The sequence below is a fragment of the Etheostoma spectabile genome, chromosome 5, assembly GCF_008692095.1.
Source record: "Etheostoma spectabile isolate EspeVRDwgs_2016 chromosome 5, UIUC_Espe_1.0, whole genome shotgun sequence".
NCBI lineage: Eukaryota > Metazoa > Chordata > Actinopteri > Perciformes > Percidae > Etheostoma > Etheostoma spectabile.
The window spans coordinates 542,126-561,670 of NC_045737.1; the positions used below are offsets into that span (position 1 = coordinate 542,126).

Here is a 19,545-nt window from a genome sequence, read left to right on the forward strand (position 1 = left end):
ACTAGTAACCTCCGAGGATCTTGAAGAGGTGAGTGACGATGTCCTGCACAGCAGAGGGGTCACTGCACTGCTGTGCCAGGTTCTGCATGGCCTGGACCGCCTGCTCCATCAGCTGGGCATTATTAGCTTTCAGCTGGCCTGAAACACACACAGTACCAGTGATTAAATACACATTATGCTAAATTGAATAGTCAGTCTTTCTCCTGCGAAGAATTATGTCATGACAGCAGAGTGTATGCTTTAAAAATATGTTCCATTAGATGCATACAAAGCTAAATCAATTGAGCATCCATTAGGCCTTACTTGCGATGGCCTTTCCAATATCCATGGCGTACTGACTGAGGTCGAGAGTTACAGCCAACAGCAGGCAGGAAACGGCTGGAGAGAGACCAGAAAATGTTTTTATCCACTGTATGAGAGCTGCCTGAGCACCAAGCAGGTAAGTATTTTACGCAATCATCAGAAACTCAAAGCAACTCACTCTGCATAGCGTTCTCTGGACTTCGGAGCATTGTCTTCTGCAGTGCAGGGAGTAGCAGCTCCTTGAACTCAGAGTGGGACACGTGACGCAGGAAGGAGCCACTTTTGTCCAAAATGTGCTGGTGTGGTTTTGTCTTGCTCATAAGGACTGATTTAATGTACAAGTCCAATAGGGCACTCTGGGGGGGGGAGGGAAAAAAACAGTAGACACAAGGTGACATGCTGCATCCCCAAATATACATATCTGGGATGTCTCTGAAAAAATATGAATGCAAAGTATCAGAGCAAAATTGGTTAATGATGTTAAGACCAATTAATGGTCCTGCGTTAAAATGAGACAACAAAAGCTCGGGGTAGAACCCCCGCAAAAGCAAAACCCTGCTTTAGAACTGTAGAAATCAACACCATCAAACTAATAATGAGAACTGAAGAACTTACCTTGTGCTTCTCTATTGTAGCTTTGTCTTTCTGAGCAGTGCAGAAGTCTAAACACCCCCCCAGCATGGCCAGAGTGGTGGGGCTCTGGTCCAGACTCAACAGTGTGCTGATGTATTCATTGACCAGTCCGGGGTTCTGTTAAAGACAAACCGTGTCAAACCTATCCAGCATTCCTGTGTGTATGCCAACTGTTCTCAGCTCACAGAGTAGGAGCCATGACTGGTTCTAGATGTTTGAAACAGGTCATGTTTAGGTTGTATGATCCATTATCACACGTCTCATTGGATTTTACAGGCTCACAGCACTAACAGTTCCTTATCAAGCCCAGTATTTTAGGAACCAAAGTCCAAAGCCCTGTCCAGATAGGATCAATACTACAGGGGGCCATGGGTATTAAAACACTTCCCCTCCTCTTTCCTAATAAAAGTTGTCGGTCCAGGCAGAACTTTAGCATCTGGTAATTTATTTATTCATTTTTTTTTATTATTTTATGATTTATATTATTTACCTGTAATTTGTTTCTCAACAGAGGTATTCTCAAACTACTTAAATATCTCTCTCTGAATGTGGATTATGCTAGGACCAGCTATCTGAAACACTGTTAAAAATATGTACCCAATAGCCTTGCGAAGTATTCGGCCCCCTTGAACTTTTCAACCTTTTGACACATTTCAGGCTTCAAACATAAAGATATAAACATTTTATTTTTTATAAAGAATCACCAACAAGTGGGACACAATTTTGAAGTGGAACGAAATCTATGGATATTTTTAAACTTTTTTAGCAAATAAAAAACGAAAAGTGGTGCGTGCAAAATTACTCGGCCCCTTTACTTTCAGTGCAGCAAACTCACCCCAGAAGTTCAGCGAGGATCTCTGAATGATCCAATGTTGTCCTAAATGACTGATGGGATAAATAGAATCTACCTGTGTGTGATCAAGTCTCTGTATAAATGCACCTGCTCTGTGATAGTCTCAGGGTTCTGTTGAAAGCGCAGAGAGCATCATGAGACCAAGGAACACACCAGGCAGGTCCGTAATACTGTTGTGGAGAAGTTTAAAGCCGGTTGGATACAAAAGATTTCCCAAGCTTTAAACATCCAAGGAGCACTGGGCAAGCGATCATTTTGAAATGGAAGGAGTATCAGACCACTGAAAATCTACAAAGACCTGGTCCCTGTAAACTTCAGCTCAGACAAGGAGAGACTGATCAGAGATGCAGCAAGAGGCCATGATCACTCTGGATGAACTGCAGAGAACTCCAGCTGAGTGGGAGAGTCTGTCATAGGACAACAATCAGTCGTACACTGCACAAATTGGTCTTCATGGAAGAGTGGCAAGAAGAAAGCCATTTCTCAAAGATATCCAAAAAGTCTCGTCTAAAGTTTGCCACAAGCCACCTGGGAGACACACCAAACATGTGGAAGAAGGTGCTCTGGTCAGATGAAACCAAATCGAACTTTTTGGCCACAATGCAAAACGATATGTTTGGCGTAAAAGCAACACAGCTCATCACCCTCAACACCCCCATCCCCACTGTCAAACATGTGGTGGCAAACATCATGGTTTGGGCTGCTTTTCTTCAGCAGGGACAGGGGAAAATGGTTTCAAATTGAGGGGAAGATGGATGCGCCAAATACAGGACCATTCTGGATGAAAAACCCGTTGGAGTCTGCAAAAGACCCGAAACTGGGACAGAGATTTATCTTCCAACAAGACGATGATCCCAAACATACAGCAAAATCTACAAAGGAATGGTTCACAAATAAACGTATCCAGGTGTTTAGAATGGCCAAGTCAAAGTCAGACCTGAATCCAATCGAGAATCTGTGGAAAGAACTGAAAACGCTGTTCACAAACGCTCTCCATCCAACCTCACTGAGCTCCAGCTGTTTTGCAAGGAGAATGGGCAAGAATTTCAGTCTCTCATGTGCAAAACTGATAGAGACATACCCCAAGCGACTTGCAGCTGTAATCGCAGCAAAAGGTGGCTCTACAAAGATTAACGCAAGGGGCCCAATCATTTTGCACGCACCACTTTCAGTTTTTATTTGCTAAAAAAGTTCAAAATTATCCAATAGATTTTGTTCCACTTCACCATTGGTGTCCCACTTGTTGATTCTTCACAAAAAAATATTTTTTTTATATCTTTGTTTGAAGCCTGAAATGTGTCAAAAGGTTGAAAGGTTCAAGGGGCCGATACTTTCGCAAGGTACTGTACACATGAATTCATTTCAGCTGCAAAAAAAAAGGTAGGCCAGCAAAGTCAGGGCCACCTGGAACATGACACCAGTCAGTTTTATCAGCTTGAGGGGTCTTGTTCTGTAAAAGGTACAACTCACCGGCCACTTATTAGTACCCAGTGCTAGTAACGGGTTGGACCCCTTTGCCTTCAGAACTGCCTCAATTCTTCGTGGCATAGATTCAACAGGTGCTGGAAGCATTCCTCAGGGAGTTTGGTCCATATGACATGATGGCATCACACAGTTGCCGCAGATTTGTCGGCTGCACATCCATGATGCAAATCTCCCGTTCCACCACATACCAAAGAGCTCTATTGGATTGAGATCTGGTGACTGTGGAGGCCATTTGAGTACAGCGAACTCATTGTCATGTTCAAGGAAACCAGTCTGTGATGATTCCAGCTTTATGACATGGCGCATTATCCTGCTGAAAGTAGCCATCGAAGTTGGGTACATTATGGTCATAAAGGATGGACATGGTCAGCAACAATACTCAGGTAGGCTGTGGCGTTGCAACAATGCTCAATTGGTACCAAGGGGCCCAAAGAGTGCCAAGAAAATATTCCCCACACCATGACACCACCACCACCACCAGCCTGAAACCGTTGAAACAAGGCAGGATGGATCCATGCTTTCATGTTGTAGACGCCAAATTCTGACCCTACCATCCGACTGTCGCAGCAGAAAATCGAGACTCATCAGACCAGGCAACGTTTTTCCAATCTTCTATTGTCCAATTTCGATGAGCTTGTGCAAATTGTAGTCTCAGTTTCCTGTTCTTAGCTGAAAGGAGTGGCACCCGATGTGGTCTTCTGCTGCTGTAGCCCATCTGCCTCAAAGTTCGACGTACTGTGCGTTCAGAGATGCTCTTCTGCCCACTTGGTTGTAACGGGTGGTTATTTGAGTCACTGTTGCCCTTCTATCAGCTCGAACCAGTCTGGCCATTCTCCTCTGACCTCTGGCATCAACAAGGCATTTCCCCCACAGAACTGCCGCTCACGGATGTTTTTTCTTTTCGGACCATTCTCTGTAAACCCTAGAGATGGTTGTGCGTGAAAATCCCAGTAGATTAGCAGTTTCTGAAATACTGAAATACCAGCCCTTCTGGCACCAACAATCATGCCACGTTCAAAGTCACTCAAATCACCTTTCTTCCCCATACTGATGCTCGGTTTGAACTGCAGGAGATTCTCTTGACCATGTCTACATGCCTAAATGCACTGAGTTGCCGCCATGTGATTGGCTGCTTAGAAATTAAGTGTTAACGAGCAGTTGGACAGGTGTACCTAATAAAGTGGCTGGTGAGTGTATGTTTACTTTTTCATTCTTCATTCATCATTGGATGAGCGGACTACTGGATAGCAAAAATCATTACTACTCCTACACTTCGTGCAGCGCTGATGAAACTAAGTAACATTTCAGTACATGATACTCTTTGTATAAAAACTATCCTAAAAGTATCTCTTTAGACTGGACTTAAATTAAACAGTGGGTAATTGGTGATATTATTATTATGATGAGGAAATGACAAAATTTAAAAGACATGCGCTTCAGATGGGATGAAAATAACTGACAAGCACATGTGATTTCTTACTCCCTCGTTCCAGATTTCCCCTGACCAACCCCCCCCCCCCCCCCCCCACAAACACCTCTGTGAAAAAAATGGCAATTCTGGCAAAGTCTGATTGCCACGTTAGATCATCCCCTCCAACAAGATCAATGAGTGTCTTTTTATTGCCACTGTGTTCCATACTCACTTCCTTCCAGAGGTGACTGAGATTCTTGAGGCTTGCTTTCTGAGCCGTGGTCTTGGCTCCGCCCACCACCTCAGCTACGAGTAGGCTCTGAACCTCCACCTAAAAGAGAGAAAAGACCACAAGTTGACACCAACATCCAAAATAAAACATTGGTCAATTCAGCGGGTAACTTGGATGACAAAATTTAACATCTCAGTGTAAAAAAAACAAACACTGCATATAAACTGTTATTATATAGAATATGTAATAACAGTTATATATATATATAGAATCACAGGACACATTCATACAGTTAATTTAAAAAAATATACTCTTTTACTGACCATTTTCTTCCAGATAGGTCCTTGTTTTTTCTCTGGGGCAGAAAACACACGGGGGACTAAAAGGCAGGTCCAAGACAAGCTGATAAAGGCAGCAGAGCCTGTGCTTTTGCTGCAAATATAATAAGGCAACCGTAAGACAACCAACAAAGGACAACCGGGATAATATGCAACCAAAGATTGGTTCCTAGACACACTGGTGTATTTTGTGCTGATTTTATTAGATCATCTGGTTTCTCAAATCTTCACACAGTGCAAACCTTGTCATGGTGTATTAATGTCTCAAACCCAGAAACTCTTCTGTAAACCACTTTGAATTAATTAGGGCTGCGACTACAAACTTTATGGATAAAAATGGCAATATAAAGTTCAGAGCAGTACCTGGGCTCTCCATTTTTGCTGATGACTCCACTGTTCAGCAAGCAGTGGAGGAGGCTGGTCACCAGGATGTCAGGCTGACTGTCAGCCAGCTGGGCGATAACAGAGAGGACCTCTCTGCGTGATGCGGCATCCCTGAGAAGCACACGCGGCCATGTAAACACAAAAGGATATACACTCAGATCCTGGTTTATAAACAGATACATTTAGCTTAAACTAATTACAACAGCCCAGCAATAAATTCTACCTCGATGTTGGGTCTAATTAGGCCTGTGCAATTAATCTAATTTTGATTGCAATTTTGATTTAAGTCACAAAAACAATGTAATTGAGAATATTTTGCACATTAAGTTTTGAGAGTAAACACTTATTTTGTCTTGTGTTCTGAATGACACGTGCACCTTCGACCCTCCCTACATTTTTTATTTTAAGGTGAATTCAAAAACTTCAATAAGAAAAGCATTAAAGGGGAAATTTCACAGTTCCCCGCTGCACTGAGGAGTAAACCTCTACAGGTGAAACTCAAAAAATTAGCATTCATTCATTTCAGTAATTCAACTTGAAAGGTGAAAATAATATATTATATAGACTCATTACATGCAAAGTGAGATATTTCAAGCCTTTATTTGATATAATTTTGATGATTATGGCGTACAGCTTATGAAAACCCCAAATTCAAAATCTCAGAAAATTAGCATATGGTGCAATAGTTCAGTATTAGAGGCTCAAAGTATCACACTCTAATCAGCTAATTAATCCGAAACACCTGCAAAGGGTTCCTGAGCCTTTAATTGGTCTCTCAGTCTGGTTCAGTAGAATTCACATTAATGGGGAAGACTGCTGACCTGACAGTTATGCAGAAAACCATCATTGACACCCTCCACAAGGAGGGAAAGCCTCAAAAGGTAATTGCAAAGGAAGTTGGATGTTCTCAAAGAGCACATTAATAGAAAGTTAAATGGAAGGAAAAATGTGGAAGAAAAAGGAGCACAAGCAGCAGGGATGACCGTAGCCTGGAGAGGATTGTCAGGAAAAGGCCATACAAATGTGTGGGGGAGCTTCACAAGGAGTGGACTGAGGCTGGAGTTACTGCATCAAGAGTCACACAGACGGGTCCTGGACATGGGCTTCAAATGTCGTATTCCTCTTGTCAAGCCGCTCCTGAACAACAAACAACGTCAGAAGCGTCTTACCTGGGCTAAAGAAAAAAAGAACTGGTCTGTTTCTTAGTGGTCCGAAGTCCTCTTTTCTGATGAGAGTAAATTTTGCATCTCATTTGGAAACCAAGGTCCCAGAGTCTGGAGGAAGAATGGAGAGGCACACAATCCAAGATGCTTGAAGTCCAGTGTGAAGTTTCCACAGTCTGTGTTGATTTGGGGACCCATGTCATCTGCTGGTGTTGGTCCACTGTGCTTTATTAAGTCCAAAGTCAGCGCAGCCGTCTACCAGGACATTTTAGAGTACTTTATGCTTCCTTCAGCAGACAAGCTTTATGGAGATGCTGACTTCATTTTTTGGCACCTGCCCACACGGCCAAAAGTACCAAAACCTGGTTCAATGACTATGAGATTACTGTGCTTGATTGGCCCGCAAACTCTCCTGACCTGAACCCCATAGAGAATCTATGGGGCATTGCCAAGAGAAAGATGAGAGAGATGAGACCGAACAATGCAGAAGAGCTGAAGGCCGCTATTGTAGCATCCTGGTCTTCCCTAACACCTCAGCAGTGCCACAGGCTGATACCATCCATGCCACGCCGCATTGAGGCAGTAATTCAAGCAAAAGGGGGACAAACAAAGTACTGAGTACATATGCATGATTATACTTTTCAGAGGGCTGACATTTCTGTATTTAAAATCCTTTTTTTATTCCATCCATCCATCCATCTTCATCCGCTTATCCGGTATCGGGTCGCGGGGGCAGCAGCTCCAGTAGGGGACCCCAAACTTCCCTTTCCCGAGCCACATCAACCAGCTCCGACTGGGGGATCCCGAGGCGTTCCCAGGCCAGGTTGGAGATATAATCTCTCCACCTAGTCCTGGGTCTTCCCCGAGGCCTCCTCCCAGCTGGACATGCCTGGAACACCTCCCTAGGGAGGCGCCCAGGAGGCATCCTTACCAGATGCCCGAACCACCTCAACTGGCTCCTTTCGACGCGAAGGAGCAGCGGCTCTACTCCGAGCTCCTCTCGGATGACTGAGCTTTTCACCCTATCTCTAAGGGAGACGCCTGCCACCCTCCTGAGGAAACCCATTTCGGCCGCTTGTACCCTGGATCTCGTTCTTTCGGTCATGACCCAGCCTTCATGACCATAGGTGAGGGTAGGAACGAAAATTGCCCGGTAGATCGAGAGCTTTGCTTTCTGGCTCAGCTCTCTTTTCGTCACAACGGTGCGATAAACGGAATGTAAAACCGCACCGGCTGCTCCGATTCTCCGACCAATCTCACGCTCCATGGTCCCCTCACTCGCGAACAAGACCCCAAGGTACTTAAACTCCTTCATTTGGGGTAAGGACTCACTCCCCACCCGAAGAAAGCACTCCATCGGTTTCCTGCTGAGAACCATGGCCTCAGATTTAGAGGTGCTGATCCTCATCCCAGCCGCTTCACACTCGGCTGCGAACCGATCCAGTGAGTGCTGAAGGTCACAGACCGATGATGCCATCAGGACCACATCATCCGCAAAAAGCAGCGATGAGATCCCAAGCCCACCAAACTGCAACCCCTCCCCGCCCCGACTACGCCTCGATATCCTGTCCATAAATATTACAAACAGGATTGGTGACAAAGCGCAGCCCTGGCGGAGGCCAACCCTCACCTGGAACGAGTCCAACTTACTGCCGAGAACCCGGACACAGCTCTCGCTTTGGTCATACAGAGATTGGATGGCCCTAAGAAGGGACCCCCTCACCCCATATTCCCGCAGCACCTCCCACAATTACCCCTGTAATTGGCACACACCCTCTGGTCCCCCTTTTTGAAGAGGGGAACCACCACCCCGGTCTGCCACTCCTTAGGCACCGTCCCAGACTTCCACGCAATGTTGAAGAGGCGTGTCAACCAAGACAGCCCCTCCACACCCAGAGCCTTCAGCATTTCTGGACGGATCTCATCAATCCCTGGGGCTTTGCCACTGTGGAGTTGTTTGACTACCTCAGCGACTTCCACCAGGGAAATTGACAACAATCCCCCATCATCCTCCAGCTCTGCCTCCACCAAAGAGGGCGTGTCAGCTGGATTTAGGAGTTCCTCAAAGTGCTCCTTCCACCGCCCTATTACCTCCTCAGTTGAGGTCAACAACGTCCCACCCTTACTGTATACAGCTTGGATGATTCCTCGCTTCCCCCTCCTGAGGTGGCGAACGGTTTTCCAGAAGCACCTTGGTGCCGACCGAAAGTCCTTCTCCATATCTTCTCCGAACTTCTCCCACACCAGCTGCTTTGCCTCTGTCACAGCAGAGGCTGCAGCCCTTTGGGCCCGTCGGTACCCTGCAACTGCCTCCGGAGTCCTCCAAGACAACATATCCCGGAAAGACTCCTTCTTCAGCCTTTTTTTATTGATTTCATGTAATATGCTAATTTTCTGAGATTTTGAATTTGGGGTTTTCATAAGCTGTATGCCATAATCATCAAAATTATATCAAATAAAGGCTTGAAATATCTCACTTTGCATGTAATGAGTCTATATAATATATTAGTTTCACCTTTTAAGTTGAATTACTGAAATGAATGAACTTTTGCACCATATGCTAATTTTTTGAGTTTCACCTGTATATATGGACAACTGCTCTACCAACTGAGCTATCTGGGCGCCCCACTTTTGATTTGTTAAACTGTTTCACTGTTCTTTTCAACTCAATAATTGCAACATCTTTCCAAAAGTCAATGTGTAATCTTGTTGAATAATCACAATTTTCATATTGACCCAAAAAATTGATTATGTTTTTTTCCATAAACTAGCAGCCCTTGCTCTAATGTTCCATTTTTGTTGAATCTGTATAAGAGAGGTGCTGATTCAACTGTGTCATTTCAGAGGCTGCAGTTTGTGGTGCTGTTGAGCTGTGTTGCGTTATCCAGACAGGTGTGTCTATATTTGTGTCCACCCCATTTATATAAATAGAGGTAGGCTAATTAACAGGAACACCTCTCTAGTTTGTATAATGCAAAATATAATTCAAGAGCACCACAAACTACACCCTCCAAAATAAGCGTACAGTAAGTTGAATCTACTTCACTCTAAAACAGATTGAACAAAAGCTGAAATGTCATGAAGGTGGGATTTATTGCAACTTTTAGCTAAATTGGATTAGTAAACTGGCAACTGAATATAAAAAGGCTGTTTTGGGAGCATTCCATTGTCTTAAAGGTCCCATGCATGAACCTTATTTGGAAGGGGTGTGTGTGTGTGTGTGTGTGTGTGTGTGTGTGTGTGTGTGTGATTTGTGATGTTACTTTGGCCAGGTCCTCATCAAAAAGCAATTTTGTCCATGTTGACATTAGCTGCTTCATGTACAGTTATGTTTAGCTTTTCATATGCATTTCGTTGCAATGTACCTGTACATGTGTAATGAAAATAAAGTTGAATCTAATCTAATCTAATATAGCAAGACGTCTTAACTCTGGGACAAGGCCGTTATGTTTAAATAACGGCCATGCTAATTCCAAACAGACAGCGTTGCCAAGGCAGTTTGGGCGACAGATAGCGTTTACACAGTGGCCATTGTTCCGCTACGAACGTGCACACATGCATTGTTTGTATCACAAACACGGCCGGTCAGCGAAGGCGCAGCGGTAGTCGTGGCTGCAGGTAACCAACTCGTATGACAGAGTGCACGGACCGAAGCTAGCAAGCACTTGCTTACCGCTGCTGTCGTCGAGTGAGTAGCTTCCTTCCCTCAATATCAGGCACCAAGTGCTACACGCCTAACGGCTTTCCGTCTCCACCCTTTTCCTCTTGTCCTCTTATTCATGCCCAGCGCCATTTGGTTTTAACTCCTTTCTGAACTAAGGCTGTATCTACAAATCTGTGTATACATATCTGTGTCTCCGGGAGACCACACCGCACTCTTGCTTTTTGGCAAAGACCCACCCTACTTTCCATCTGATTGGCTAGAACTTGTTTCATTGGTAGGTGGAAGTTTGATGATTGGTTAAACCCAGTGCATAAAAAAAAAAACAGCATGCAAGTACCCAAATATATATATATTTTTTTTTTACCTCACGGCTGCATGATAGAGATCTGGCACGGTGCCAGAATACTTAAAGCCCTGCCCATGGCATCAAAATGTCACTTTATGAGTTTTTTTAACATTAATATGCGTTCCCCCAGCCTGCCTATGGTCCCCCTGTGGCTATAAATGGTGATAGGTGTAAACCGAGCCCTGGGTATCCTGCTCTGCTTTTCAGAAAATGAAAGATCAGATGGGCAGATATGGGATCTTGACCCTTACGACCTCATAAGGGGCAAGGTTACCTCCCCTTTCTCTGCTTTGCCCGTCCAGAGAATTTGGCCCACCAATCAGAGAGCGACACCATGGCTTTCAAACGCAGTTGGTCGGGGGCCACACCCGCAGCCTCCACCTTGACCCCCCTTCTCCTCCTCAAAAGCTACAGACTCAGAAATGGCACATCCTAAGAAAAGCTCATTGTGGGACTGGCTCTAGTGGCTGTAATTCTGCAGCAAGGCTGAATTTATGGAAAGAGACTTCAGATATGGTATTAGGGAACCACTAAGGTCTATGTAAAAGAGACTTTAGATACAGTATTAGGGAACCACTAAGGTCTATATAAAAGAGACTTTAGATACAGTATTAGGGAACCACTAAGGTCTATGTAAAAGAGACTTTAGATACAGTATTAGGGGACCACTAAGGTCTATATAAAAGAGACTTCAAATACGGTATTAGGGAACCACTAAAGTCTATATAAAAGAGACTTTAGATACAGTATTAGGGAACCACTAAGGTCTATGTAAAAGAGACTTTAGATACAGTATTAGGGAACCACTAAGGTCTATGTAAAAGAGACTTTAGATACAGTATTAGGGAACCACTAAGGTCTATATAAAAGAGACTTCAGATATGGTATTAGGGAACCACTAAGGTCTATATAAAAGAGACTTCAGATATGGTATTAGGGAACCACTAAGGGCTACATAAAAGCATCCGAAGAGCACCATAGCATGGGACCTTTAAGAGTGTGTTTATGTTTTTGTGTGGCTGAAAGTTATTACATTCACCTACCGATATCGGTTTGGAGTGAGACAGAAGAGCTTGCATAGTCCTTTGACGGCAGGCTCTGGTAACTCTAAAAGAGATATTTTAAAGAAGCATTAGTTTTGAATGTAGCACTTTATAAAAATAGTGTAGAAAACTGAACAAAACCAAAATCCTTCACCTTTGCCCTTTATACACCGTTTGAGCTCCCCGAATATGTCCTTGCGCTCTTTCACACTGGCTGTGGTCACTTTTACAGCAAACTTCTTCAGTGTGTCTGAAACCTAGAGCAATAGTCACATTTAGTATATACATTATAGAATTTGGACCTAGTGGATACTTGGCATTGGTAATTGAGGAATTTACTTTCTGTTGATTGACAAATCAACTAATCATCTGAGTTCTAGTTACACGACTGTCAATTCATATTTGGGACTGCACGTTAAGCCTTCGAAGAAGGAGTGTGTGTGTCAGTTTTAGGTTTTGGCTGAAATTTTACAGGGTGAACTGTGTAACGCAGAGAAATTAGAAAAAGGAAGAAAGGTTTTTTGACAACTGCTCGCCAGTAATCTCTGAAGGCCTCGATTTTAAAACTATTAATATAACTACCTTATAACTAACACAGGCAATATTATACCTGTGTCATCTACCACGATAACTACTGCGTATGTACTGCACTCAACGTATCAGTTAACTAATGACTACTACTTATGGAGGGCGTGGCTTAATGAATAGTCACAGAAAAGGCTCGTCTGCGTAATTTAAGGAATTCAGACCAAATGACGTTAACGGCAGGAGATTTAAACCCCTGACAAGTCACTTTACAAGTCAGCACTATCTACGTAGAGCTTCAGCTCGCCTCCCACCGTGGACAGAAGACGTTAGCTGTAGCAGCAGCTCAGTCTGAGGCTATGAGTCTCGTGAAGTCCCACTGAGGCGACGCACGCAGCACTGAGCTAACAGCCTGCTCGCTAGCTGTTGTTGAAGTCTGCCTTTGTGTCTCATTGCATGCCAAAACACACCAATATGTTCTCAAAGCGGTAGTAAAGACACCACGAATTCTGCGTCTACCCCACTTGAAAGCCTTTTTGGTAAGACGGTAGTCTAATGTTAAAGAACAGCCGCACAGACCTGCGTGTCCGCTGCCATCTTGCCGGTCTTGATGCAGGAAGAACTTGTAGATGTCACTTCCGGGTCACGAGTGCTACGCGACCCCTTTTTCTTTAAATCAACAACAACAACAACAACAATACCTTTGATGTTTATGTTTTAATCCACTGTTCTAAATGTATTTATTTGTATATACATGTGTGTGTATGTATATGTCCTTTTTTTCAAGCTACTCTAAAATATTCACTGGATAGAAATGTTTTTTTCTGTTTTTTTTTTGTTTTGTTTTTTTGTTTTTCTTTCCTGATGCCAAAAAGTTTTGAATATGTTTGTAAGGTTTACAGATAATATATACATATGCATATATATACAAATACATGATATTTGAAATATTGATGTTTTTGTCTAACGTTGTATTTGAGGATTCAACCAATGAAGATAATAATAAAATCCAGTTTCATGTAAACAAACAAAAAACAACAACAACACAACAACAACAACAACAACAATACCTCTTTTAATGTAATCAATAAATAAACACTTTCATACATGACGAGCTAAATAAAATGAAATAGCAAAATAAAAAGGAGCACCCTAACCCTATATATGTACAAATAAATCTCTGTAAATGTGGATATTTTCAAAAATGCAGAGAGCCTTCTGAAATAGAAGAAAACACCTGAAGATCTCGGGGACATGCATTACATTATTTAGCGCTTTTTTTTTGTTTTTACACAAATTTAAAATTATATTAATATAATGTGAGCAAGTTCAACCTTTAGTTTCAAAGTTAATTTTTTGAAGTTGGCAAGCTTTCAAGGGACCGAAATGTGGATGTCAAACCAAAACTGTTGGTTTAGGACTTCTAAACAAAAGGCACTAGAAGTGTTTTCAGTGTCATGTTTTTGCAAAAAACAAAGTTGAGAATTACATAATTATCATTAATTTGTACCGTGTGTTACGTATTACCGTTAGATAGATGAAAGATAAGACATTACTTTCATTCTTTTTTTTGCAGATTTGAGATCGAAGGGTTCAGATTTGCTTTAGAGAACTGCAGTAAGTGTTACAAAAGCCATGAATTGCAATATGTTCATTTTGTAAATGAAAATAGTAATGTTACTACACAATATTCTGTTCGAAGTGAAGTTGGAAGTAGATATCATCTTTTCACAAGGCCTTGTCAGTGGAATATTTTGGCTAAATCCAGTGTAAAGTCACACCTGAACAAAAAATGTATTAATTTCCTTTAAAATAACAATAATTGAGCTTAGGATAGATTTATGCTATGATGACCAACAGTTGTGTTTCTAATGCAAAAAAACAGAGACTCAGAACTTATGCCTCTATCCTTGTCAGAAGTATTACTGTATTTGTTAAAGTCCACAGAAATGGTCACAGTGGAGCTGAACAGCATCTCTAAGTATGATTTTTTTTTTTGTAATTTTCCTCTAGGTGACACATTACCACACCCAAAAATGTAGTGGAGTGAAACATGGTCTCTCAATAACCCTAAGGTTCCAGTCACCTGGATTCCCTTCATTAGATGTACCGAACAAAACAAGGTTCACGCTGGATATTGTCACAACAAACTTGTACACATCTATTTATTAGAGTGTGTGTGTGTGTGTGTGTGTGTGTGTGGTGTGTGTGTGTGTGTGTGTGTGTGTGTGTGTGTGTGTGTGTGTGTGTGTGTGTGTGTGTGTGTGTGTGTGTGTGTGTGTGTGTGTTGGGAGGGTTAGGATTCGGATTGCACACTTATGTGAATGGCTGGAGGGACAGGTTTCAGGACATGGGAATGGCTGCTTGCGTATTATTGTAAATTAGCTGTGGATGTGTTAGTAAAATTGTATACTTATGTTTTGTACTTCACTTGCATTGCATATTTATTGTTATACCTGCCCAAGGACTACGGGCAGAGGGGTTCTCAATGATCCTTCTCAGAGACTGACATTCTGGTTATGAAAATAATAACTCAAGACCATCTTGTGTTGGGATCACACTAGCTGCAATGCCAAATCGGGCCAAAGGCGTAAAGTTGAAGAGGCCAATGGCCCCTTATCTGCTTCCTACCCCCCCCCTACTTCTAGGGCCCTTGCTAGGATCACCAATCTTCAAACTTGGTCTTCATTTTGATCTCAACTACACACCTGGTGCTTGGTTGTGACGCTGGCGTGGTGACAAAATCTGTCCACAGACAGACAGACAGACAGACAGACAGACAGACACCTGGCAAGATGAAGATACGTCCTCCTGGTCGCTGTTGTGGCTGGTAAGTATGGTTATTATCTTCTCAGACCACATGCACCTCTTGTGACATAGTGCCATTCCAATATATGGATTCAGATTCATTTGAAAAGCTTTCACACACTGTCAGTAAGCCGCTCAGTAAACAGTGAGTTGATAATATATATATATATATAACGTTACATAGTGCCTTTAGAAAAGCTGAGAGAAAGTGGAAAAAGGACAAACTCCAAGTGTCATATCAAATTTTACAGGACACATTTCATGAACACCAGGGAGTAGTTAAATCTACTAAAACTCATTTTTTTAATCTCACCTGGTGGCTAATAACACCCAGAGCCTCAGGTTCTTTTTAAAGTGTTTAACTCTCTCAACAACCCGTGTGAAACTGACTGTGCTGTGCTGTGCCGTCCACATTGTTGTGTAAAAACTTCTTGAAACACTTCATTGATAAAATTGCTGGTCTGAGTTTTTCATCCCCTGCTTTTCCCAGTGACCCCGGCTGCCTTTCAGCAGTTTGAGCCAGTTTCATTACACATTCTCCCTGAAATAGTTAAGTAGCTTTGTCCTGCAAACTGCCTGCTGGACGGTATCCCTGCATGCTTACTAAAAGATGTTTTTTACACTGTTGGGTCTAGTATTTTATTCTTGGTTAATGCATCTTTCTGCTCAGGGTGTGTTCCAGCTGCTTTTAAAGGTCCCATGACATGGTGCGCTTTGGATGCTTAGTAGTCCCCTAATACTGTATCTGAAGTCTCCTTCCCAAAATAGAGAACGCCCTTCTGAGCTTTCATTTTCTCAAAGGCAGAGCAGGATACCCAGGGCTCGGTTTACATCTATTGCTATTTCTAGCCACTGGGGGACTATAGGCAGGCTGGGGGAACGCATATTAATGTTAAAAAACCTCATGAAGTGACATTTTCATGCCATGGTTTTTTTAACATCAGAATCAGAATCAGAATCAGCTTTATTCGCCAGGTATGAGGACACATACAAGGAATTTGTCTTTGGAGCATTGTTACTCACACTGTGCTTACACATACGTATCAACCAAAACAGAAATATACACACTAATATATACACAATATATACATACTCTAAACAGAAACAATATAGAGGCATGAGTGCAATGAAGAGATCAATACAATTATTTAAATGTGCGTAGTGCAAGGGTACTGGGATAAAATAGTATTATGTTATTATATAGCTGTTGTGCAACCACTGTTAAATAAGAAAAATTTGGATCCTTCAGTTTTCTCTAATTTTAGACCTATTTCTAAACTTTCCTTTTCTTTCTAAGTCTTGGAGAGATTCTTTCAACATATTTAAATGATTTTAGTATTTATGAAAAGTTTCAGACTGGTTTTAAGCCCCGCCACAGTACTGAAACTGCCCTTCTAAGAGTCTATAACAACCTCTTTGTGGTTGACTCAGGGAAATCTTCTGTTTTAGGGCTTTTAGATTTGACTGCTGCTTCAACCCTGTCAACCACTCTATCCTTTTATCCCAATTTAAAAAAGTGTTGGCATTACGGGCATATCCCTAAAATGATTTGAATCTTACTTGATACATAGGATCTTGGCTGTCCACCTTCGGAATTGCTCTTCATTTGCTGCCCCTATTTCCTGCGTGGTACCCCAAGGTTCCATTTTGGGACCCATGCTCTTTCTCTGTACATGCTGCCCTTAGGTTCCGTTTAAAAAACAACAACAACCCAACATTTTGCTCCATTGTTTTGCAGATGATGTACAAATCTACTTGCTTGTAAAAAATGATAAGGACACACTTCAGCCTTTGCTGAACTGCTTGAGAGATCTCAAAATGTGGTTGGATCAGAATGTTCTCACTCTCAACGACAATAAGACTGAAATTGTTGTGTTTGGTCGTGCTGAAGATTTTAATGCCTGTGCAGATGTGCTTGGTACTTTAGTTTCACATATTTGTCCTTGTACTAAGAACCTGAGTGGGATTTTTGACAGTGCTTTTAAATCTAACAAACAGGTGAGTTCTGATGTGAAAACTAGTGTCTTCCAGCTGAGATTTTTGGCTAAGGTCAAGCCCTACCTGCTACGCAAAGACTTTGAAAGAGTCATACATGCATTTAATATGTCTCACTTAGACTACTGTAACTCTTTGTATGTTGGATTGAATCAGTCATCCCGTCATCGTTTACAGTTAGTCCAGAAGGCAACCGCTCGACTTTTAACCGGGACCAAAAAGCGTGACCACATTCCACCAGTTTTGTCCTTGCTCCACTAGCTTCCTCTCTGTTTCAGGATTGATTTTAAAATTGTATTGCTTGTTTTCAAGATTTTAAATGGGTTGTCATCTTCTTATTTATCTGAGCTTTTACACGTTCACACCTGTCAAAGCATTGAGGTCTTCCAATCAGATGCTCCTCGATGTGCCCAGATCCAGGTTGAAAAATAAAGGTGACCGAGCATTTTCAGCGCATGGGTGCTCCAAACCTCTGGAATAGTTTACAGATTCATATAAGAACATGTCAGACTGCTGAAACCCACTATTATTCGCTGGCTTTCAATTAGATTTGAGCTTTGATACCTTGAACTTTTTTCTACAATTGGTTATTTTGTATTGTGTATTGTGTGTTGTTTATGTATATTATCACTTTTTTGAGCTACAGTGAGGTCAATAAGTATTTGAAAACCCTACTATTTTGCAAGTTCTCCCACTTAGAAATCATGGAGGGGTCTGAAATTGTCATCGTAGGTGCATGTCCACTGTGAGAGACATAATCCAAAAAAAGAAATCCAGAAATCACAATGTATGATTTTTTAACTATTTTTTTTGTATGATACAGCTGCAAATAAGTATTTGAACATCTGAGAAAATCAATGTTAATATTTGGTACAGTAGCCCTTTATTTGTTTGCAATTCCAGAGGTCATACTTTTCCTGTAGTTTTTCACCAGGTTTGCACACACTGCAAAAGGGATTTTGGCCCACTCCTCCACACAGATCTTCTCTAGATCAGTCAGGTTTCTTGGCTGTCGCTGAGAAACACGGAGTTTGAGCTCCCTCCAAAGATTTTTTTATTGGGTTTAAGTTCGGAGACTGGCTAGGCCACGCCAGAACCTTGATATGCTTCTTACAGAGCCACTCCTTGGTCATTCTGGCTGTGTGCTTCGGGTCATTGTCATGTTGGAAGACCCAGCCTCAGCCCATCTTCAATGCTCTAACTGAGGGAAGGAGGTTGTTCCCCAAAATCTTGCAATACATGGCTCTTTTCAGGTCACTGACCAGCTCCTCCCGTGTAGTTCTGGGCTGATTTCCCACCTTTCTTAGGATCATTGAGACCCCAAGAGGTAAGATCTTGCATGGAGCCCCAGTTTGAGGGAGATTGATAGTCATGTTTAGCTTCTTCCATTTTCTAATGATTGAGTGGACCTTTTTTCCCCAAGCTGCTTGGCAATTTCCCCGTAGCCCTTTCCAGCCTTGTGGAGGTGTACAATTTTGTCTTTAGTGTCTTTGGACAGCTCTTTGGTCTTGGCCATGTTAGTAGTTGTTTTTTTCTGATTGTAAGGGTTGGACAGGTGTCTTTATGCAGCTAACAACCTCAAACTGGTGCATCTAATTTAGGATAATAAAAGGAGTGGAGGTGGACATTTTGAAGGCAAACTAACAGGTCTTTGAGGGTCAGAATAGTAGCTGATAGACAGGTGTTCAAATACTTATTTGCAGCTGTATCATAGTTAAAAAACTCATACATTGTGATTTCTGGATTTGTTTTTTTTAAATTATGTCTGTCACAGTGGACATGCACCTACGATAACAATTTCCATGATTTCTAAGTGGGAGAACTTGCAAAATAGCAGGGTGTTCAAATACTTTTTCCCCACTTTATATCTGATAATTGGAACCTGGGTTTTTGCTCTGTACTGCATATTTATCTGCAGTACACACATTGACCAGCAGGGCTCACTGTCCATTCCGGTATTTTCTACTGACACTGCAGATTAACTGCACTAAATTAAAAGAGTTCCAGGCTCACTTTTTCTTCTTGCTTCTAAACAACAATATAGAACGTTTAGGCTCTAAATACTGTTTCTATGTGAGCGGTATTGGCTACAGATTAAATAACATGCAGTTGCTAGTAGTTTGGATTTTGGTATGAAGTCAAAGTGTGTGCACAGAGTTAGACTTGTTTTCAGATTGATCATTTGACAAACATAACACAAAAATGTAAGTTCTAAAGATGAATCTGTTTTCTATGCACATCTTACACACGTCATACTGATGAATAGAACCAGTATCGATGAGAATTCCTAAACTTTTTGAAGTTTATTCATCTAATTCGATAAATCTTATTTCAGTCAACAAATGTGATAGTCTTTTGCAAC

At 42.0% G+C, this 19,545-nt stretch overlaps 1 protein-coding gene across 1 annotated transcript in view; it reads right to left on the minus strand.

The window, feature by feature from the left end:
* The window catches only part of LOC116688976 (eIF-2-alpha kinase activator GCN1), a 42,516-nt gene extending 29,500 nt beyond the window's left edge, over positions 1–13,016 (minus strand). The window contains exons 1-10 of the mRNA XM_032515221.1: positions 12,960–13,016; positions 12,010–12,112; positions 11,856–11,919; positions 5,619–5,750; positions 5,241–5,349; positions 4,918–5,016; positions 919–1,053; positions 482–659; positions 304–378; positions 10–138 (exon numbers count right to left, since the gene is read on the minus strand). Of these exons, the coding sequence (XP_032371112.1) occupies positions 10–138; positions 304–378; positions 482–659; positions 919–1,053; positions 4,918–5,016; positions 5,241–5,349; positions 5,619–5,750; positions 11,856–11,919; positions 12,010–12,112; positions 12,960–12,977 (1,042 nt within the window). The 5' untranslated portion in view covers positions 12,978–13,016. The remainder of the gene's footprint in view (positions 1–9; positions 139–303; positions 379–481; positions 660–918; positions 1,054–4,917; positions 5,017–5,240; positions 5,350–5,618; positions 5,751–11,855; positions 11,920–12,009; positions 12,113–12,959) is intronic.
* Positions 13,017–19,545: the final 6,529 nt, after the last annotated feature.